This window comes from Mesocricetus auratus, unplaced genomic scaffold, assembly GCF_017639785.1.
Source record: "Mesocricetus auratus isolate SY011 unplaced genomic scaffold, BCM_Maur_2.0 Super-Scaffold_100014, whole genome shotgun sequence".
Lineage (NCBI taxonomy): Eukaryota > Metazoa > Chordata > Mammalia > Rodentia > Cricetidae > Mesocricetus > Mesocricetus auratus.
In genome coordinates, this window is record NW_024429197.1 from 27,769,187 (window position 1) to 27,792,904 (window position 23,718).

Consider the following 23,718-nt stretch of genomic DNA (forward strand, 5'->3'; position numbering starts at 1 on the left):
CTCAGAGAGGGTGTAAAGTTTCAGAACTGCAGTCTCACTCTCCAGTAGTCACTTGGCAACCCTGGAAATTCAAAGCCTGTCCCCTGACCCCTCCCTCCCTACTAGTTCTGATGGTTACGCTTGTCCTTGTGACCCACTGAAACCATCTTGCCACAGAACCAATGATTCTTCGGTTCACCTCCTTGTGATCTTGTTTGTCAATCTGCTTTTCTTATGTCAATAGGAACTGCACCTCCTCTGTCCCATGTGATACTCCTTATAGGTGGCCCTAATCCACTGTCCCTAGAGCAAAGAATTTTTGGAGAAAGAATCTTGACAGCCCTTCAAACCATCTCCCTTGTCAGACTTCAGAGTCTGGGTCATCTATTGAGAACTGAACATTACTGGGACCTGGACCAAAAGTGCTACCAGGCGTGCTAAGTAATCCACTTGCTTATAACCCCATGGCAAGCTGCTTGCAAGTTCAAGGCCAGCCTGAACTACCCACATAGTAAACCCCATTCTCCAAAACATAGACAGCCAACAGAAGGCTTATCAAAGATAAATGATTTTCCAAATTCCATATCCACTTTTAAATAAAGGTAAGTCAAACGTGTTTGTGTTCATCTGTCTCTCTTCCTTCCTCCAGGGAATAGATAACCAGAAAGGACAAATGCAAGACACCCATGTCTGCTGATATTAGGCCTTGCTGTTCTGTTCAGGTGGCTCTTTTCCTAAAGAGTGTACTCTGTTCCATACATACTCTAATGAACTCTTGACTGTTTGAGCTATGGCTGTGTCCCAGATGAATTCCTCTCTATTGGGAACACAAGAATGGAAGTTTCTGGTGGGGTAGAGACAAGAGGGAACTGTAGGTCCCCTATATCATCCTGTGGGCAATATGCTACCAAAAGTCCAAAAGGCAGAGAATAATGGGGACTGGCTGTTAGAAGTCTGGCTGGTGAACCCAGATATGGTGTCATTATACTGTGTTAGGACATTAGTCTCATGAGATACAGTAGTTCATGGGGACTACTGTCCCCCTACATGACCCACTCAAGTCAGAAGTTTGCATGATCTATGGAGAGAGAGAATACCCTGGATGATCCAGATACTCAGACAATTTGTCTAGACAGGACCCTCTGAGGTTATACGAAGGGGTATGTCCTCCAGTGGATATGGACAGTGGCATGAGTAAGGCAAGAAGTTGGGGGTCACAAAAATTCTTAGAACTGAGGCTCTAAGGAAAAGAAGCAAAAGCACAAGTTGGTATTGTTTTAGGGAAGTGATTCCATGAGGCTGATTTCACCCTGTTGGTATTTCAGGAACGAGTGGGCCATTTGGAAATGGTGGCTGTGAGAGTGATATGATGCTTCTGAAACGTCCTTGCTCTCAAGGTAATCCCAGGCACCCATGCAGTCAAGAGTAATGCAACACACCCAAACCCTGCACCTTTAGTTTTAAGTGAAATACTGGGTTATGAATGAATATCTGGGTGTGTAGCCTAACTGCATTTCACATACACACACACACACACACACACACGAGAGAGAGAGAGAGAGAGAGAGAGAGAGAGAGAGAGAGAAGAGAGACTTCTTCCCATAGTTAATAAAAACATTTCCCAACAATACCACTTCCTTCTAAATCAAGAGGAGACATATTTTGAGACATCTTCTCAATATCAAAACTGAGATATTGTTTTGCTCGGAGCTCTATGAGGACCTACTCTGAAGGTTAGAACATTTAGCACTTGCTGCTGTGGTCGCAGTTCTCAATCAGGAAATCTGGGAAAAGGCAAAAGTATGTGCTACTTCATTAAGTCTGCTTAATATTTTCCAGTGTGTCTGTGTGTACTCACACACGTGTACACAGATGAACAGGCTAGGCAAGAAACCCTGGACCAAGAGATCCTCCTGCCTCAATCATGACTACAGGTTTCATTATGTCTTTTTACACCATCATGTCCTATGATTTAGATGCAGACATGCATATCATTCTCTTGCATATTACACTCAGTTTATTTCTCCTGTGTATTACAGTTAGAATATTGTATGTGTTTTTTAAAGTTTACTATACAAGCAGGTATATATTTTATGTGACTTTCATGTAGAAAAGAGTGTTCAAAATACCTTAAATAAAAAAGGTTGGGCCTGGGAGAGCTGAGTTCCTGCTCTAAATTTACAGGAGACATGAGATGTCAAGAGCAGAAGTTGCGAGCGCTCCCTGCTGGTAGCATGGACTCCCGCCATCCTGCTGGCTTCCCTCCTTCAGATTGTGGCGTCTGAGAGCTTCCGGACTGGAGTGGATCTGAAAATCTCGTCCTAAGGGGATTGGTGGGAAGAGGGTGGGAAATATGAAAAGAAATCTTAGAAATGTGATTTAGGGATATGGAATGTGGAACATGTCCTTTTCTTTCCTAAAAGCTGACATGGACTAGCTGGTCTGAACTAGAGAGAGAAGAAAGCTAGGGGTGACTTACAGACACGAATGTTTTCAAAATATTAGAGGGAAAATGTGTTACTCTTTTTTTAGCTAGTTAACAAAGTCACCCTTCTCTTACTCCTCATTGTTTCTTTTTTGAGCCGGCACTACATTGGTTTTATTGGCTAAATCAAATCCCAAAGGACAGGACGTCGACGTTCCTCTCATGCAGTTGCACCTTGCTTCCACACGGTGGCACTGTGCTGTAGACTGCACAGCCGAACATGAGAGAACAGGAGCATGTGTAGTGCTGAGAAGGGACCAGTGAAGTTTGCTGACACTGGGGGAGGACAGCAGGAGCCTAAATAGCTCCTGCCCCGAGGCTCAGACATGCTCAGCTTTTGCTTTTTTTTTTTTTTTTATAGGGAATTCGACTTCCTGGAAGACACATAAGAGACCAAAAAAAAAAAAAAAAAAAAAAAAACCACTCTCAACGTATAAGTCTGCCTCATTTGCCCAGTGACCCAGACAGACCTCACACAGCGGCATCTACCCCACACTTTCCCTCGTGCATTCCGGGTATTTACCAGCTTTTTCCTTGAATTCCCAAGCCCACTTCAATTGCCCTATTTCTAGAAAATTTGACCTGGTCAAATAATTACTTCTATCCCTGGGCCACTCTCAGACACAGCTGCCGGATTTCCTAGGACGCTGCTATTATTATACCTCCAGGAAACACCTTTTCCAGAAGGAAATGGATACAACTGTCTTAAGGAGATAGATGGAATTTATGTTATGTAAGGAAGAACTGAAAAAAACCGTAGCAGTCTGTGATGGCTGCCTCAGGAGGTAGTGAGTCTTTTGTCTTTAGGAATACTCGGCGTAGACTGTTCCGAATACCCCTCACACCAACCTCCCTATGGGTGTGCACTGCAAGCCACCTGTCCACCACGTCAGGGTGTCTCTGGAAGGACATGAGCCCCAGTCCCCCCAAATATGCCTACCATCGCAGTTTCCCCCTCTTTTGTTGAAACTAATGTGTCACGATCAGAGTAATGTTTTTCTGTGACTCCAAAACCATTTTGCTTAATGAGGTACTAAGTCTTTATAATTAGGCCCAGAAGGAAATGAGGACGTGGCCCTTAAGAGCCGTAATTATTTCAGTTATTTATGGTAATAAAAACTTGAAAATAGGAATTCTTCCTCAGAATGTGACTATTTATTCTTTTACATATTGCCTAACAGGCAATTACCCTATTAAGGCAGGGTTTTGTTGCTAAAGACATTAATTGAAATGTAAATTAAATGTAAATCAGCTAATTAAATTGATATGTAATGAACTTGTCAGGCAGGCTTCTCTGATCAGATGCATTTCACTAGTAAACAAGCATTGCAGCCTGCCCAACACAAAACTGGGGCTAAGGGTGCCTAGCTGCTCTGCACCCTGCGCATGATGAGAACAGAGGGGCAGGCTCTTCAGGACTACAGAAGGCAGGAACGCTTGGCCAGTGCTCTTGGAGACACTTGTCTTGGGATACCTATCTGCTCTCCTTTGTCTTTGGATACAGAGCTTCACAGCAAACACTAGAAAACTCAATGCCAACTGGGACACATAAATGGTCTGTCTGGAATTAGGGTGTGTCTTGGGAGTGACCATTCAAGGAGGCATAACCAGTGCTTACTGATTCCCTTACTTGTGTGCTCCTCTCTGAACAATGTTGTCCTTAGGTTGACATCTTATGGACTCCCCAATTCCACACAGGGGAGCAGAGTTAAATGGAGTTAAATGCTGAGGTTTTGCCGGTTGACCTAGGGCATTTTTTGCAGCTAGCATTAACTGGCACAGCTGAGCCAGTTGTTCAAATATTGAAACACTCAGTTGGCAAATAGCTACTTCTCTACCTCGTGGCTATTTGTGTCTCAGATGAATGTGTCTCCTTTGCCCTCGACTTTCAAGATCCTAGAGCCCTCATCGTGGAAAATATTTATGGCTAGCATAATAAGTGCCCCTCAGGGCCCTGGGCTGGTATCCATTCTGATCTGCTAAAACCCCTGTACTCCCTATAGTAGGTCATTCCTAAACAAATCCGTGTGATGGGGAAATCCCATTCCACTGTAGTGAGTAGGAAGACACTTTCTTGGTTACTGTACCAGGTGTGTCTGAATGTGGGTCCCTAGGCCACAGGTTACCCAGGACATCTATGAATACAGTCCAACCAACTCAAAATGATCTGCTTTCACAACATCTAAAGGTTAACTACCCAGGCCTGCTAGACCTGATGAACAGTGGTCCTCAAAATTGAATACACATCAGAATCCCCTGAAGGGATTCTCAAAACAGAAGGCTAAGCCCTACTCCCAGGATTTCTTATTTGGGCATTGGTCATGAGCCTGTGTTGCTGTCACATTGCTAGGTGACTGTGATGTTGCAGGGTTGGAGACCACACTTATAGCCACCCTTCAGAACACTGAGAGCACCATTTTTTTGGATTGTTTTCTGGTGGGTAACATGGGTGAGGAACCAGGTCTAAGAACACTGTAGGCAGAGACACAGATTTGGATAAATGAAATTGTTTCAGTGCTCAGCTGTGTTCCTGTATGTTAATGCTCTGGTCACTGATTAAACTCCTCCCTAAAAGAAATCAAGAGAGGAAAGGTTTATTTGGGCTCGTAGCTTACGGACTTAAATCTGTTATGGCAGGGAACACCAGTTAGTGGGTGTTCCTATGGCATCTGGAGTGTGCAGCAGCTGCCTGCTTACCTTTCAGTGAACCAGAAAGCAAAGACAGGGCAGGAAGTAGGGTTGGCAATAAACTGCAAAGCCCACCTCCAGTGAGCCACTTCCTCCATGAGGCTCCGCTTACCAATGGTCCCACAACCTTCCCACACAGCACCACTTCCAAATGTCCAAGTACAGGGCTTGTGGGAGACAGATCATATTCTAAGTGTCACAATTATCTTTAGCTGCCTTCGTGTTACAACTGGTAGAGCTGGATGAACAGGATAGATACTTTACGACTTTTGAGACCTAGAATATTTACTGTTTTTGTTGTTGTTTTGTTTTAAGTGCTTGTCATCAACTGTGATGACCTGAGTTTGATCCTTGGAACAAACATGGTGGAAAGAGAAAACCAACTCTTACAGGTTGTACTGTGGCCTGTGCTTGTATGCTATGGCAGGCTCACCCCCTCTCTCCACCCCCCACCCACACTTAATAGTTTTTTATTGTAATAAAAAAGATATTTATTTATCTTAGTAGGGTTCCCTACTGACTAGCTGACTGAATCCCCAGTCGAGTCTCTAAATCTGGAGAGGCTCCAAGATCCAGGGAGCCCAAGACCTCTCTCAGCTTTCTCAACACGTTCCTCTCTGGCTAGGGAAGCACAGATGGTTCTTGTATCTGAAAAGATCCATTCATTAGGAAAATTACTGAACATGGTTCAAGAGGCTAGGGACTTAGCAGTGAACAAAACTGCTCATTCTCCAGACAAGTTTGCCAACAGTTGAGTCTTAGCACACCCATAGAGCTTCTATCAGAGTACTGGCACCCATGAATCTTAAGCTTTCCTAGTTGCTAAAATAAGACATATCCTTACAAAGAAATAGATCATTTACAACAGTGGTTATCAACCTTTCTAGTGTATTGACCCCCAACTATAAATTATTTCATTGCTACTTCATAGCTATAATTTAGCTACTTCTATGAATTATAATATAAATATCCGATATTCAGGATATCTGATATTTGATCCCCAAAGGAGTCATGACTCACAGGTTGAGAACCACTGATTTATAGTCTCCTAGTACTGCATCTCCAGTGACTCTGACTCTGCAATCCCATCATCCACTTTCTCCTCTCCAAAAAAGTAACTTCTGGCTTGACTCTTATGAAATTAATCTCATGATGCACAAGCAGAAGATTCTCATTCAGGATCCTCAACAACCTTGTAAAATCTGGGTGCGATTGCACACATCTGTAATCCTAGTGCTGGGCAGGGGAAAATAGCTAAATTCCTTAGCTCAGCAGTCAGCAGGTCTAGCCAATTGGTGAGTGTCTGGTTCAGAGGTACTTCCTTTTAAAACATAAGGTGACAGCAATAAAAGAAGACACCCAGCATCAGCCTCTAGCCTTCACATGCATACCCACCCACACATACATATGTTATCACATGCATGCACAAATGCATACGCACAACCACACACACACACACACAGTGTCTTCAACTGTATTAGGTAATACTAGTTGCTCTGCAAAACCACCACACCAAGTGATATACTTAGCAAGAGAGCATTCACATTGTGCCATAGCCTTACCAATGCTTGCTACCTTCAGACTTTTAAGTTCTAATTTTTAAATTAAATTGTGTTACAGTAAGAAGAGTTATCTACCCTATTAACTATTTTATAGTATTGGGGATTGAACGCAGGGCTTTGGGTGCACTGGACAAGAACTCTATCACTCAGCTATATTGCAATGCATCCTTAACAATTTTTAAGTGTATGTTATTGACAACAATAGGTATGATGTTGGTAAATAAATCTCTAGAGCTTCTGCATCCCAGCCAAAACTGTATGCCTTTTAATTAATACTTAGCCACCCCTTTCTCCCCCTAAACCCTGGTACTTATCATTCTGTTCTTATCCTATAAATCTGATCATTTCAAATGCCAAGTGTATGCAGACTCATGTAGTCTTCCTGTGACTAGCATGATGTCTTCAAGATTCATTCAAGTCACTGTGTGTGCAGAACGTTCTGGTGAGTACTCCATGTTGTGTATCTAGTCACTCCTCAGTGGATACTTCAAACATTTCTACATTGTGACCTTTGTGAATGGTGTAGCAATGAACATGAAAGTGCCTACATGGCTTCTTTATTAGAATGGAGCCTAGAGAAACTGGGAATAACTTGAGTCCTGGTCCATGTTCAGTGATGTGTAAAGACTTTGGGGTTGGTTAACTTCAGTGGGTGAATTTTTTGTTTTAAAATTATTTATAATACATTTTAATAAAAGATAAAAAGTATTTTAAAAACTTGACGTTACAGTTTAGGAATTGTTTTTGCCTATACTTTTGAGGGCTCCGTGTGTGTTTATTTGGCCCACGAACTTAGACAGCACATCATGGGGTGAGAAAACATTGTGGAGCTTGTTTTTGCTTCTTGGTGAATAGAAAGCTGAGAGCAGGAGACAGAGGAATTTAACGAGGTAGAAATAGCCCCATGGACATGGCCCGGTGTCCTACTTTTTCCAATTCAGTCCCACCTCTTAACCTTCACCATGTCCCATATATCATCATGTTCTCATCCATCAAAGGGCTAATCCATTCGTGAGGTCAGAGCCCTCATGATCCATTATCATAGTAACTGTCATCAGAGACACACCTAGAGAGTTCTGCTTCACTAATCCACTAGGCATTTGTTGATCAAATCAAATCGACAATCACAACTATCAGGAAGCTGTAGTGTCTCAGAAAAGCCTGTTAATTTATAGACCCAAATCTTTGCATTATTAACTCATATTTCATATTACCAAGAAATACAAGTACGCAGGCATGGAACAGGGTGGGACTGGCTGCTGAGATTTTGTTGTGGGAGCTGTCACGCTTGCTTTCCAACACGAAGCATGGTGGTCATGCCTGTAATCTCAGTACTTGGGAGACTGAGGCAGGATTGTCTCATGTATGAAGCTAGCCAGTTTGGGCTACATAGTGAGTTCTAGGTTAGTCTGGGCTATAGTAAGAACTGTCGCAAAAACACAGACCAAAAAAAATTGTTTACAAGTGGTTGGTAAAATTTTAGAACATATTCAGGGGGAGAGAACACAGAGGTAGATGACATCGTAGAATAAGCATGGATTTTGTAGATATTGAATACACAGTTTGCTTTGATCTTACCCTTTCCTATGACCTTAAGTTGGGCAGGCGGGCTGTGGAAAGGCTGTGGGAGGGTTGGCTTCCATCTGGAGCCTCACTGGCATGAGCAACCCACATTGACTTCTTCACAATCTGCATATTTGATAAATGTGTCACTTGCTATCTTTGTCATTTTTACTTTCATGCAGTTCGGCAGGAGCTTAGCACTGAGGAGACCTTGAATGCGAAGCTTATGGAGCAATTAAGTCCTTTCCTTGGGGACGCCAGACCTGACGACGGCCGGTGCATAGAGATGAGCAATTGTGTATTTGTCTCCCTCTTGCCAGAGAATAAAATTAAATACTCCAAAATTCATCAAGGACTTTTGCTGTATTTCCATGAACCATGTGTATCTTGTATATTGTGTAATTAATCTGGAAAACTACTCATCTCATAAACTCAGGGAATAGGCCCATTCTCTATTTAATTTCTTTTAATTAGCTATTCCAAAGAAAGCACTGTGTGTCTGCAGGACGACTCCCACCCACCTGATGGGAACGATGTGCAAGGCTGACAGACGATGGCCTTACACTTAACCCAAATGCCCAGGGACCCACTCTGTGGACCTTCCTGACCAGGCTTCCTGGCAGATATTGTCTAAAGCATTATCCCCATCAGATCCTGGAGCTCTGACAGATGAGGTGACTTGCCTAAGGTCACAGGGAGGTTTTCTCTTTGCAAAACCAGGTCACCAAAGTCCTGGGCTCTTCAGCCCAGCCCTTCTGCATTTAAATCTCAGGCTTAAGGTGGCTAGTTGAGTGACTCTGTTGGTATCCAGGTTCACCTTGAACTCAGGACTGTAGGGAATGCTACCCCACTTCTGATGCCCTGCACTGATATGGCCACCAGGGTCTGCTTTCCCCCTAAACTCCACATCTGTCTCTATGCCACAGAATGGAAAAATGATAGAAATTTAAACTCTTTGAAAGCAGAGACTAGGGTTGGTGGAAAACACCCGGGTCTTCAGCTGGCTAACTTGAAGATATGAACTCCAAGAGCTGCCCAGCAGGGTTAAGTTGTATGACTAACTTGCTTGACAATGAACACGCCATTGGTTATCCTCCTTCTTCTTCGCAGGGTTACATTTTCCTGCAGAGTGCTTCTTGAGAACTCTTAAATACATATCTTGTACTTGGATCTTTATCCAAGACCTGTTTCTGGGAACCTAAACTGGAGCAGTGATCTTTTAAAACCTCCTCTGTAGTTCCTAGCTTCCTCATCTGGTAAAAGAGGGTAGGTGTGAGAAATCACCTCATAGGTTGGGAGAGAAATGTGAAGGAGATATTGTGAATAAGGGTTTTATACAACTATAGTCATACCATTACAATTTATAATAGTGAAAAATAGAAGAATGATCTAAATACCCAACAAGAAGAGAATGGGTAAATAAGTTAGGATTTATTTGTATGAAAGACTATTGCACCATGAGTAAAAATTAGTGTTTTTCAAAGCATTTTCAATGACATACAGAGATGTGCTTAGAAGCTACATTGTGCAATCTAGGCACAGAATACTGTGAAGAAAAGCATGTAAAATTGCAAACGCAGAATTAACTGGCTTTGATGAAAATATAAAAACACATAAAAACCATTTATCTCTTGATAGTGACAAGTTATTTATGTTCCTATCTGATTTTGAAATTTCAAAGTTTCCACAAAAAAACCCTTGTTAATGAAAAGTAAATGTTATTTAGAGAAATTGATTTTAAATTTTCAACTACATTTTTTAAATGATGCTAACACACAAATTCCACCCCAGCTCTCTAACTGTGTGCTGTTTTCTGATCAGAGGCTCTGGTCAGGTAGGAAGCCCAGCCTCAGGCAGCATCAGTGTGGGTGGCAGGGTGAGGCTTCGCAAAGGCCTAAGGAGTTTCTGAAACAGAGTTATTTAGAGGGCCGACTTCTGGTTCCTAGTCCTTCTGGGCTCTCCCCTTTCTGACTCCACTCATGGGCTATTTTTCTCCACAGTGTCACCTCTGCTGCTCTTCAGGGTCCTATTTGTGATATTGATTCCAAGCTGGGGCACCATATGTGCTAAGTTTTCAACAGGTCCAGTATTGATGGTTCTTTTGACCCAGCTCTAGATTAATTTCTCCTGAGAACTATCTGACTTACCTGCTTCTACCCCAAATCGATTACACTAGGTGAAAATTCATATGCACCCAACCTCCATGCATCACCTCCCTATTTATAGACATACTTCATTCTTACACTATAAAGAGAAAGTCTGCCTACCCATCCATATGCCTGTCCGTCCACATCTGCCCATCGACTCATCTCTTCTTTCTTCCACTAAGTAAATATTTACATGGTCTTAACTCTGCAGGGCTGTGCCTGATTCTCAGGATTCAATGCTGACTCCAGCGCTGACCCTATTGAATTTCCCAGCAATAGGATAGCAAAAGCAAGAAGCACATGCTCACTGACCCTCCTGTTCCTGAGAATAGCAGATACCTCCCACATGTCAGTCTGCCTGACTGAAGCACAGCATCGTGGACAGTTCTGTGCACTTGGCCAATACCACTGACCCAATGGAACATCAGCTACACCAGAGATCAGCGTTGCAGAAAAGCAATTTATAGCAAGGAGGTAACCCTCAATTATAAGGAGCAGTTTCCTATATTGTTGCTAAAGAACATCCCTAAAGGCTTTTGAGACCTCCCCTATCCTCACTGAAGTAATTAGCTCCAGTAGAACACACTTTACTGGATTCCCTCTCTGCTCTTACTTCTACGTCTCCATTATTTTTGTTTTCTGATAACACTTAACAAATGAACTACTTGTCCCAGATCTTTGCCACATTGTCTATGATTTGAAAAAAAAAACACTTATCTACTCATATACTATGGTGGACATCACTAGTGAATAAAAGAATGCAACTGATATTATAATGAAAAGGCAGACAGCATGTTGCAGGTAAGCCTGCAGTTGATAAAGACTCCTCATTACACATCTGTGACGAGGGACCACAACTTCCAAATATGTGTCAAGGTGTTGGTTTGACTGACTCCTATAAAAATACTAAGTATTAAAATCACAAGGCATGTTGCATACAAGGGACTTTATTCGCATCATCTCATTTATTCCTTGCTACCTTCCTCTGACACAGGCAGCAATTAATCCCATCACATATGAATGTAGAAATTAACATCCATTAAGACAATTTAAAAACCATGAGATAAAAGGAAGAGCTTTTAACTTGCCTGTCAGAAGCAACATCTACACCCTTGTGCCCACTACAATAGCCATTCAGGGTCCCAGTCTCCAACTTCTTGACAAGCAGTTTCTAAACACAGCATTGAAATCAAAACAAGCCATCTTACTCATTCTAGGGCAGTCACAGATGGTCAGTACACAAAAATATTACGTGTAATAAATGAATCTTTTACTCTCTACTGGCATGTAAGATTAAAGTATTGTTTTATTTATCCCGACAGGTCAAGTGTACTACATGGTGCCTATACCATGGTGATGTTATTTAGGTCTGTGGCACTGAGCCTCTCACATGTTAAGTTTGCTGGGTCACCTGGTCTCTTCCAGGTGATGGTTCAGTGTCAGGTCAGAGGACAGAGAATGTATTGCTAAAGCTGAAGCTCTATCTTTAGGAAAACAGAGGTGGAGAAGACGTTCATAATGCTCCAGAAATGCTAGAACAGAGTGGGATTAGATTGCTGATGTATTTTCCTTCTAGTGCAGCAGTTGATTGAGGTGCTGGGGGTGAATCTAGGAAGCTCCGGTATAAACATGTTCTTTAGCACTGAGCTACACCCTGCCCTTAGTTCAGCCTCTTTCTAATAGTTCATTCCTGGGTCCCTGATGCCCCCACTTGCCCTACAGCATGGACACACACCAATGTCTGCTTCCAGCAGGAATTCAAAGAACAACAGTTGTTCTTCCCCCCCCCATACATGCATTTCCCTAGAGTTCTTTAGCCTGTGATCTAGGAAAGACAGTCATCCTAAATCCAGTTCCATAATGGGGAAACTGAGGCTCAAAGAGGGGAGATGATAGGAACTAATCAGGTTTCAGTCTGTGCTCCTGGGTTAGTTAGTCTCTAACTAGTCTCTTCAACTTAATAGGAATGAGTTAGGACATACATGCTGAACAAGATTTAAGGTTTGCAGAGTCCCCACCCACATATTTGCTTTTTAATGGAGTTGAAGTCTCAAGCCCCCAGGAGCTGCTTTATGGGCCAGAACAGCAAAGTATTTGTTTCACAGTTGTGCACCTTAAACCACCTGCTAGCATTCACCCTTGTTTGGAGCAGCCTTTTTAGAAACGCTGGGTGAGTGCTTCTAAAATCAGGCAAAACGAATGGTCTGGAATTACCAATCCCTTTTGCTGGTACCCATTGTATCCCTGGTTGGTTTGTTTTATTTGTTCTGGGGGGCAATGTAGCATTCGTTGGTTGCTTGGTAATTTGTTAGTTGGTTTTGCCTTTGGAATTCTTCTTCTTAATAAATCCACACAGTTTATTTCTCCCAGAATGCAACAAGTCCAATTACAAATGGTACACTAACAGTTGCTGCCACCAGGATCAACGGAGACACCTGCTTCACTGTGACTGAGGAATTTGATGGACAGTCCTCAGTGGGACCCTGGGAAACAACACAGCTTTAAAAGATTGGAGAGACTATTTCTGTCTTAGTCAACCCTGTGCACTGACCTAGCAGGAAGCAGTCCTGAGAAGATGGACATCTTTCTTCAGTATTAGGGGAAAGGGAGGCGGCAAGGTTGACTTAGTTCTTCTCTTGTCTACGCAAACATATATGCATGTGCACACATGTGCATACACACACATACATACATGCACACACACAACACATACACACTTATACACACAAACACACACAGATACACACCTAAACACATACACACACATTCACACATACACACATGCAAACACATATACACATACATACACACATATACACATATACAAGTATTTGCACACATATACACACAAACATATACACATATATACACATATACAAACATACACACACACACACACACACACATACACACACACACACACACACACCTCTTTCTTAACCAAGCATGAAGCATGTAGGAGCCCAGGATCCCTATCACACTGAGCTGAGCATCATCCCACTCTAAACAGTACAATAAGTCCTTCCTCTCTTACCAACATCTTAGTAACTCTTCTGTGTAACCAAACACATCCTAAAAAAAATCCTAAAATTAAGGACATGGGCAGATCTAGCCAAAACCAGGCTGGGAATCTATGTACAATAAAACAAACTATGGCTGGGCGGTGGTGGCGCACGCCTTTAATCCCAGCACTGGGGAGGCAGAGGCAGGCGGATCTCTGTGAGTTCAAGGCCAGGCTGGACCGATAGCCTCCAAAACAATACAGAGAAACCCTGTCTCGTAAAACCAAAACAAACAAACAAACAAACAAAAAAAAAAACAAACTATGTCCTCTAAGCAAACTCCTGGGAGAAACCCCATGTTTACCCTCTTAGGGATATGCTTGATTGGGTATGAATAAGATTAAAAATGGAAAGAACTTGCACAGGCATTAAAGTCTTATATAACCTAAGCGTATCAGTTAAAACCAGAAGGCCATCTATCCCTGCCGCTAGCACCTGACTCCTCCTAAGGAAATCCCAGGCTGTTAGCTAGGAGCTCTAAGGGAATCTTATGCTTTTGCAGTATCTCTAACCCACGCTGTTGGTTTTTGTTGTTATTGTTGCTTCCATTTTTGTTTTTTTAATAAAACTCTTTCTTGTGTGCTTCTTTAATTCTTTGCACAAATTTCCAAGAACCTGGGACATCAATACAGAAGCCAGTGGCAGCAGTAGAATCAGGAAATGGGGCGCTTGGTTAACTCCCCATCCTAGAGGGACTAGGCCAGCCAGGATCAGCTTTCTGACCTTGGGAAGGAGGAGAGATGGCCCTGACATCCTGCTGGGCACAATCCCAAAGAGGCTGGGGCATAGGAGGTGATCCATTAATATGGATGATATGTCAAGAAAGTAGACAGAATTTCAAACAGGAACTTAACCCAGGACCTCTGACTACAGGTTATGTAAAACTGTGCTTAGAATCAATAATAATCTGTCACCTCCTAGTCAGTAATAGAGTTACACAAAATCACAGCTGCATGGATTCATGCATTTCACACAGGAACTCAGAAGCTACTGATACAAATGTGCACACAATGCAAATTCACTGGCACGTCTGCACCTCACGTGGAACCTGTGCGGGCAGGTGGCCTGTCACCCCTCCTGGTGTTCCATGGGCACTCTTGAAATTTGACAATTTCCAGTGTGGGCTTCGAAGTTAGATTTCTTTCAGTTTTCCTAAATTTGAGTTTTGCTTTTACTTGGGAGCTTCTGGAGGTCAGAGTGTTGTCTGTCACAGAAATACCCTGCTCTGACTAGGCCTCTTCATCCTCACCCTCCTCATTGTCTCCCTCATTCTCTTTTTTTCTATTTTTCTTTTATTTAAAATAGCTTTCTTCATACAATATATTTTGATTATTTTTTCTCCCTTCCCATCCAAATCCATACCCCTCATATCTCTCTTAGAAAACAAACCAGCATCTAAAGAATAATAGTAAAATAAGATAAAATAAAAGCAAGCAAGTTGAATAGGACAAAACAAACCAAAGAAAAGGAGCCAAAGAAAGAGCACAAAGCCTTATTTAGACACAGAGACATACATGTTCAAACACACAGGAATCTCATAAAAACACAAAACCAGAAACCATAATAATACACAAAGAACCTGTAAGGTATAAAAATAAAATGCTCCAACAAAACTTTATAAGACAAAGAACCTCCAAGGATGCCAGAGTTCATTTTGTGTTAGCCATCTTCTGCTGTGCATGGAGCCTGCCCTTGAAGTGGCTCGTATATCAATTGAGACTCCATTGGAAAAGCATAGATTTTCATTAACAAATGCCTATTAGGCATGAGAGCTTGTGTGCACCTCTCCTTTCAGCACTGGAACACCATCCGGTGCAGACTGGCGCATGCCCTGTGCCTGCCGCCGCAGCCTCTGTGACTTCATGTGCTTTGGTCCTGCCGTTAGTGTCCTCTACTGGCTCTGGCTCTTATACTCTCTCTGCCTCCTCTCCCACAGAGTTCCCTGAGCCCTGAGGGGAGGGATTTGATAGAGACAACCCATTTGAGACTGAGTGTTCCAAGGTCTCTCCTCTCTGCACAGCGTCTGGCTGTGTGCCTCTGTAGTTGTCCTCATCAGCTGCAGGAGGAAGCTTCTCCGTTCACCCTCATTTTTATCTTCTTCCCCCTCATCTTCCTCCGTATATTCATCCTAATTTTCATCCTCCTCATCCTAGGTCTTAGTTTGCTTTCTATTGCAGTGATAAACACCATGGCCAAAGGCATGGGGAAGAGTTTTTCCATCTTACAGACAACAGTCTCTCCTCAAGGGAAGTCAGGGCAGGAACTCCAGAGTGGAACTGAGCAGAGATCACTCCCCATGGCTGGCTCACCCTGCTCTCTTAGACAACCCAGGATCACCTGCCCAGGGGTGGTCCCTGCTACAGTGAGCTGAACTCTCATATCAATCATTAATCAAGAAAACGCCCCCCAGAATTGCCCACAGGCCAATGTGATAAAGTTGTTTTCTCAATTGAAGGTCCCTCTTCCTGGCACATAATCCTCTTCCTCCTCCTCCTCCCCCCTTCTTCCCCCTCCACTTTCTCCTCCTTTTCCTGGTCCTCATTCCTGGCAAGAACTTATAACTCACTGAATGGCTACATACTCTCTGGCCTTGTAGTAGACCCTGAGGTCCCAGGAATGTATAAAATTGTGGGCTTCTTCCTTTCTAACAGTCCTAACCCCAGAATAATGCAAAGCTGAGTTGAAAACAGAGCTGATATCCAGAGAGAGTACAATAAATGAAATGTTTGAACAATGGTTGTCTAGAAGCTCAGAGGAGGGGCTAACTATAAAGATCAGGGGAGCCTGATTCGGGGTGGGGGGAGCTGATGTGTGAAGCAAGCTTGTTTCTAATTTAAATTAAAAAATGAAAAAAAAAAAGGTCAGGGGAGACTTCCTGCTGCAAGGCCTTGTGGGAGGAGAGGTGGTAATCAGTGGAGCAGGGAGGAATGGGGAGTTACCTGGTAAATACAGGTGCCTCATGAATTTCACTGAATTTCTTAATGGCAAGAAACTCTGGGTTAAAAGTGAAGTATGAAGACAGCAGAAGCCTTTCTGAGGTCTCGGGAGAAGGCATGGAGGTGATGGAAAATACTATCTAAAATACTAAACTTTTCCTTTCGTTTTTTCGTTTGATCCTCACCATACTCTTGGGGAATATGTTGATTGAGAACCGCATCCTCATATCAAGGAATAAAACTGAAGTCAGCTGAAGCACTAGGGTAACTGCCAGGCAAGAGACGCTTCACATGTCACACAGCCAGCAGCAGCAGAGTTGGGAGCAGATCCCACTTTCCTAACATTTACATCTTAACTCTGTTTGGTTTCCTAATTTGAATCGGTGGAGTTTGCTCTGGGGAGCAGATTGGGGTAGCAGGAGAGGAAGCCTCCAGGAGAGGTAGTGTGGAAACTCACTCTGTCTTGTCTGTTTTGTCAAATAAGAGAAAGGGGCAGCTACAAGGAACTACACCTCTCCACACTCCCCCATGCTATATCTCCTGGCACTACAGACATTCCTTCTCCTCTCTACAGCTCTAGGGTGGCACCAATTCTCCTGTTAAGACAGTCCTTTCACAGCTGCTGTTTCAAAGGAAGAGACACGGGCATGGAGGACAGCCAGCTGTAAAGGAGAATGCCCAAAGCCAGGCTCGAGGGAATAAGGCAAAATGAGGTCGTGCACAGAAACCAAAATGAACCAGTGAGCTCCCTGAGGCTGAGGCTTTTTATAACCAGCATTAAATATTTATTGTACTGTCAGTCTTGGGATTGTATACAAAAGGATGGAGGAGAAAATGGAAAGAACATAGGCGTCAGAGTCTGATGGCATCCAGGCGCCTCCACAAAGCCGTGCGGTTTTAGACAGATTACTTAGCCTTTCTACCTTTCTCTTTCCTTATCAGGGAAATAGAGAGCACAACATCCATCTCACAGGGCTATTGCACAGATTGTAGGAGATTGCACGGGAGCCAGGCGGCATTCAGTTAGGGCTGAGAAGAGACAGCAGCAGCAAGGGAGGCAGCAGTAGAAGACTTCTGACGGCAGTGATGGTAACAAAAGCAGATCAGCCACAGTAAATGCAGGGATCTCAGACCCTCATGTCCAGCAGAGTGATGAGCAGCAGGAGGCAAGAAGGTGTTTCGACACAAAAGTAACCAGTGCTGGTTCAAAGTTTGGGAGTTTGACCGCTGGTGGTTTATTTTAGACATGTTTAAGCACAGCACAAGCTGGTGAGAACCATTCTTGTGATGATAAACTCAATCCCTCATGCACAACGAAGCATACTTAAGTCTCTTTGAGGAACAAAGTAAGCTAAATACAGGTCAGAAGTGACTATATTGAAACTCGTTGTAAAGTGCATGAGACACCTTGCCTTAAAGATGGATTCCATAGATTGGCTGAGAAAAACAGGTTTATGAGAAGCGTCTGGTAGAGGGTCCTGTGCCAGAAAGTCTTATGCAAAGGTCACCAGGCTAGAAAGCATGTCTGTTCCAGGCTTCTGGTTAGAAATTTTGTTTTGCATTCCTTCCCTTGAAGGAACAATCCTATTCCTTAACATCTCAGGTTCCCTTAGAGCATGTCTGTGAGCACGAAGACCTCCATGGCCACAATAAGTTGTCCTGTGACGGTCAAACAGCAGTAATGTTGTAGTAGTGGATCAGCGTGAGTGTAGATACAACAGCATTCATATTAGTAGCAGTATTGCTGGCATCAATAGCATCAGAACTAATTAGTCTGCAGTAATAGTGTGGGCACCGTCAGTAAAGCACTTGCCACACAAGTGTGAGGACCCATGCAAAAGCTGGGTTCGATGGTGTGCCTGTGGCCCCAGTGCTGTGGGAATAAAGACTGAAAAAACCCTGGAGTTCATTGACCAGCTAGCCTAGATGAAACAGGGAGCTCCAGTTTCAGTGAGAGACCCCATCTCAGTGGGAGTAATCAAGGCAGTGGGAGTAATCAAGGCAGATGCCCTCCACATGTATGAGCATATATATACACATGCACCCGGTACACATACATGTCATACACAAATAAGTATATACAGCACACACACACACACACACACACACACACACATATATATACACAGAGTAGTAGTAGCATTAATATCCAAGGTAGTGACACTAGCAGTGCCAACAGTGTTTGTTAATCGTAGCAGCAACAGCATCAGTAGATGCAGACATACCAACAAGGGTCATTTTTCTTATTAATAAAGGGAAAAAACATAGCCTACTGGGCTCTGAAAAGATGTTTATGGGAAAGCACTGAGAGATAAGTAAACCTCTCCTCTCTACTTCCCCACCAAGACTGCAGCATTGAAGACCAAGCAGGACTTCTGACTCCATGTCCAAAAGCACTGTCCCAAACTATGCTGCCTTCCCTACCTCATTAGAACTTAAGTCTGTGGGCTGGGGAAGCCTGAGCAGCAGGGTGTCTCATTAGAAGTCATTGCTTTGGGAACATGAATCCATATGTAGGATCTGGTGACAGGGTGAGGTCATGATGGAGCTTGAGACTTGAGGGCATTTTATTTTCTCTGATCCTGTTGCATTTGCTGATATCTCTGTTTCTATGGGACTCTTTTCAGGTGTTACGGAGTTATGCAGATGAGAAACAAACTCTGCTGTCAAATAAATGATCATGGGAAAGGTGGCCATCATCTGAGAGAAAGAATGGACATATTCAAAAGCAATGATTGGGGGATGGCATAGAGTTAGCTTGAATCTGTTTAGAAGCAAGGTGACTGCAGCATAGGCCAATGACCAGCATAAACCAAGTCTTAAATAGTGAAAATCTTCTTCCTTTTTTAAACATTTTATTCCTTTCCATTTATTTTTGAGACTAATGTAATTACAATATTTGTACCTTCCTTTTCCCCGCTTCAAATCCTTCTATATACCCCCTCCTTACTTGCTTTCAAATCCATGCCCTATTTTTCATTAATTGTTGTTACATGCACATGTGTATGATGTTCTTTGGTTAAGGGGGGTAAAGCTGGTAGGTGGTAGAGACAGGACCAGCAGACCCTGGCAATTAAGCAGAATATGAAAGACAGAAGTAGAGTGATATCTGTCTTCTGGATTGAAAAACTGCTCTGAGAAAGGTATCATAAATAAGAAGTCATGTTTTATAGAGATCCCGGAAGTTTCCAGTAAGATAGTAGATTAGCAGGAAAGCATTCAGAGACAGGAAGGTCAGTTAGAGGCTATTCCAGCAATCAATTTAAGGATGGTGATTGGGATGGATAGGAGGGAGAGCATGGAGGACACAGGAAAGTTAGAGGAAGGGAAATGAGTGGCAGTCCTCTGGCCTTACTGTACCAGTTTAGAGTTGGGAGGATAAATGGCTTTAAATGATTCAGCCAATGAGCAAGTGTCGGGGGTTGAGAGTAAAACTTAGGTCTGTCTGACTCCAACTCTAGTCCACAACACTGTTTAAGGGTGGACTCACCAAAAGGCAGAAGTGATGGGTCTTGGAAGCTGGTCATATGTGTGGGAAGAGATCGAAAATGAGTTCAGAGAGCAGCACACTCTGCAGCCCGGAGGACAAGGTAGAGAATGGGTTCATTAATCCCCGCACAGGTGATTCTGGGGTAAACAGAAGATCTGTATTTAAGACTGGCATGAGGACAGCCAAAAACAAGCCTCAGATCATTGGGGACAAGTGAAGTTCAAGCAGTAAGGAGCACATTCAAGACTGACTTTCTGAATTGTCCAGGCTTTGTGCCGAGGTCTGGGGTGAACTGGAAGGCCTTGGGGTGTGGCAGAGCTGAGCGTGTGCCTGGGTCCTTACTTACTGGCTGAAGACCATGAGCAGGGAGCCTATGCACATTGACCTGAGCCTTTTCCTCTGCAGTGCTGAGAACCACCTTGACCACTAAGCACCCTGAGTTTGTGAGAGTGTAGTGAAGGCACTTCAGGAAGTCCTGAGTGTGATCTGGCTAAGCCTGTGAGTCTGATGGCTTCATAGAGTCCCTGAAACACTGTTCGCCATCTGAAGGTAGCCCAGGAAGAGCCTGGCACGTGTCCTAAGAGCTGCTTGCCGCTATTTTAGTAAAACCTGGGATGCTACGGAGTGTGGCCTCTTTCCTTTTAGTCAGTTCTGTACTCCATCTTACATTGCCTCTTCTCTCCTCTTCAGGAGTTCAGGGCTTCTTGCCCATGCCACTCTATCATTGTTATTCCACTCAATGAGGTAGATGCGGCTATAAGACCTGTGCTAAGTGCCCAGGCCACAGGATGGACCAATGAGAGTGAGGGAGGTAGATTACCTGTCCTGACTGATCCCACAATGCACCTGTCATTTTTCCTGCGCACCTCTCTTGTGCATCCCTTTCTTTGGGAGTTATCCATACTCCTGTGTACTCTGGCTTGACTAGCAAGCAGGAGAGACGAGGGGTGGGGACTGGGGGAAGGGGCTTTACTCTGTCAGATACTATATAGACATTATTACACTTAATCCTCAACCTAGCTGTGGGGAACATGTATTAATCACTCCTATTTTGCAGATGATGATGATCCAGAAGCCTAAAGAGGCCAAATCCCTTACCCAAAGCCACACTGCGAGCAGAGACAAGCAGGGATTCACACTTACACTAGTTTAATTTCCTGTTCCTGTTATGCTGTTTCTTGCTATCCTCTGAGATCCCTCAGCCTTATTGATTAGGATGAACCTTCCAGGAAAAGACTTCATATGCTGATGCTCCTACAGTGCTCAGGAGCCAGGGACAATGACACAGTAGGCTCAGTTCCTACTGTCCAGAAGGCTGGACTGATAAGGAACCTGCTAGACTAACTACCCCAGAGGTTTCTTGGAAAAGTCCTGTAAGACCACATTGCTGAGCTTCCAAGGGCCCTAAGAGAGCTAGAACCTTCGATGTTAAATGGGCTTCATGCCAGACCCTGGCTTTGAAGGCCCCTGAAGTTCAGGATTCCACACAGGTGTTTAGGGTGAAAGATGGGAAGGGGCCTCTCTGCAACAGCTTCTAGGAAGTTCTAACATCTTTCCACGTCCCTCTGTGCCTGGCAACCTACGCTTTCCCCTCTTCTCTCAGTTTCCTACCGGTTCTCAATAGTGTCATGGTTTGCACGACTCTGTTTCAGCCTGTTTTCTGTTGTGATCAGCCTTTACCTGTACATTGTGGAGTAGTGGAGATTCGGGTTCATACAACCAAGTAATGCAAGGAAAGGATTTTATCCTCAGCGTTTTCAGTGTGTTTCCCTGGCAAACGAAGCAAGCACACTTACCTCATGAGTCTTCAGGGAATATCCAATAAGGAAGCAGATTTGGAGGCATCTGGCACCACACCTGCCACACCCCATGAGTTCACCAAGCATTTGGTAAATATATGACTGGATGCCTAACGAATGTTAATCTCCCATTTCCCTGCTTGGATCTGCTCTTTCTGTTGAAAACAACACGCTGTGGTTCTCCCAGACATGTCTTGGGTATGTCACTGAGGCACACTGACGAGACCCAGCTTGCTGTACGCCCTGTCTGTTGTCCCTTTTGGAAAGGACAGGGAATGTTCCTAGCTAAAGGAGTCTCCTGTGCAAGGAAACAGCACCCTTAAGCCAGGTGATTTGCCTTCACTGCTGAGGGCCTCCACATCGTTCCAGAAGCTGGTAGTTTGCAACTTGCTGACTGCAACTTTGGAGAGCAAACGCAAATGCACATCAGTTGTGTTCCAGAGCCTCTGAAATAAAGAGCAAAAGTTCCCTTGCCCCAGGATGACCAGTGGGTGAGAGCCAGTCAGAGTCTAGCGTGCCCCTCCCCACCTTTCGTTCTTGTATAGTTGTGTCACTCTCCCTGTCAGAAATGCACTGGATTGTGGTCAGGTCTACCCATGTGCGACTCTAGTCTGGGAAAGAAGTAGACCAAATGACTTTGTGAAGGGTGGGCCAGAAGCCTCAGTCTGGTTCCCCTGTCTGTTTGGTGCTATCTTCCTCCTCCATGTTGAAAGCCTTTCTTCACCAGCTTGATGTTCTGACCTTATCCAAGAGCACTATGGGGAGAAAGAGATCTGGCCAAGACTGCAGCAAGAGTCGCTGACAACCCCTGGACAGTCTTTTCTTAGCTGTTTTGTCAACACAGAGAAGCAGACTATTGCAAGTCTGTAGTCTGCCTTATAAGTACATTTTTCCCTCTAAGGAATGCTAGATATCAACATGGTAGATATGCTATAATTCACAAATACTTATGATCCTGTGTCTGGTGTTTAATAATATTTTATGCTGTAAAGTCTACTATCTGACAGAAATGTAACCTCCTGCCTCATGTCATTTATGTCCAGATGAGGGGTGATGCTGCAGAGAATCCAGCTTAAAACCTGCATTTCCCTATGGAAGGTAACCCTTCTTTATCCAGGATAGATGTCCGTCTGTCCATACTCCAAATTCCTCTGATAATAAGGAGCTCACTGCCATCCAAGAAACTCATAGTTGGCAGCTGTCTCTAATAGAAAGCTTTCTTCACCTGAGCAGAAGTTTACCTTACTGGATGGTGTTTCCCAGATTTGACTAAATTAACTCTGGGCAACACAGCATTAATCCACTTCTTTTGTCCCATGTCCCTTGCTTTCCCACCTCTAACCTTTATCTTTTATCTCAAGAACAAACAACTCCACTCCCCTTGTCTGTTTCTAATGGGAAGTGATTTCCACATACCTCTCCATAGTGGTCACATTTCAAATGATCATAGCTGTCATTTGATGAGCACATAAACTTTCTGACTGATGTTCCCCACACATAAGTTCATCAGATCTTCACAACTGTTAGAGTGAGATGGGCAATACTATTCCCATCTTACAACTTCAAGAACTGAAATCCATGATTCAGGTAAAAAGACTGTTCTTATTATGCCCATGTTGAGACATAAATCCAGGGTTTGAATTCAGACTTAGAACATGGATTGCCTGTCTCCAAGTTTTAACCTGGTTTCTAAATTAGTCGAGAGGTTTTTACAAATACATGGACACATGGTCACGACACATGGACACTGAAGAAAGCAGATCTAAGCTATAATCTTATTTTATGCAACTCACCTCTGTCCGTGATATCTAAAGTGATGCTATCATTCACAAAGCAGTCTCAGGAGGCCGTGTTGAGCTGGGGGCACTCTTAATGCTCTCCAGAATTCTGACACAGGAACTGCAGAGCGTTCAAGTCTGACCATTCTCCTGCATCTTGACAGGGCCCCTGACCTCAAAGAGATTAACTCTAATATGGGGCTGGCTGGTTGTCCTCCAAAGAGTAGGA

The 23,718-nt window shown here is 43.6% G+C and overlaps 1 protein-coding gene across 2 annotated transcripts in view; it reads right to left on the reverse strand.

Moving 5' to 3' along the window:
* Nucleotides 1-2,176: 2,176 nt before the first annotated feature.
* The window catches only part of LOC101826706 (AGBL carboxypeptidase 4), a 1,098,260-nt gene continuing 1,076,718 nt past the window's right edge, over nucleotides 2,177-23,718 (reverse strand). Inside the window, exon 17 of one of the 2 annotated variants that reach the window (XM_040756958.1) lies at nucleotides 2,177-2,300. In XM_040756958.1, coding sequence (XP_040612892.1) covers nucleotides 2,177-2,300 — 124 coding nt within the window. The remainder of the gene's footprint in view (nucleotides 2,301-23,718) is intronic. The other variant, XM_040756964.1, reaches the window with a different exon arrangement.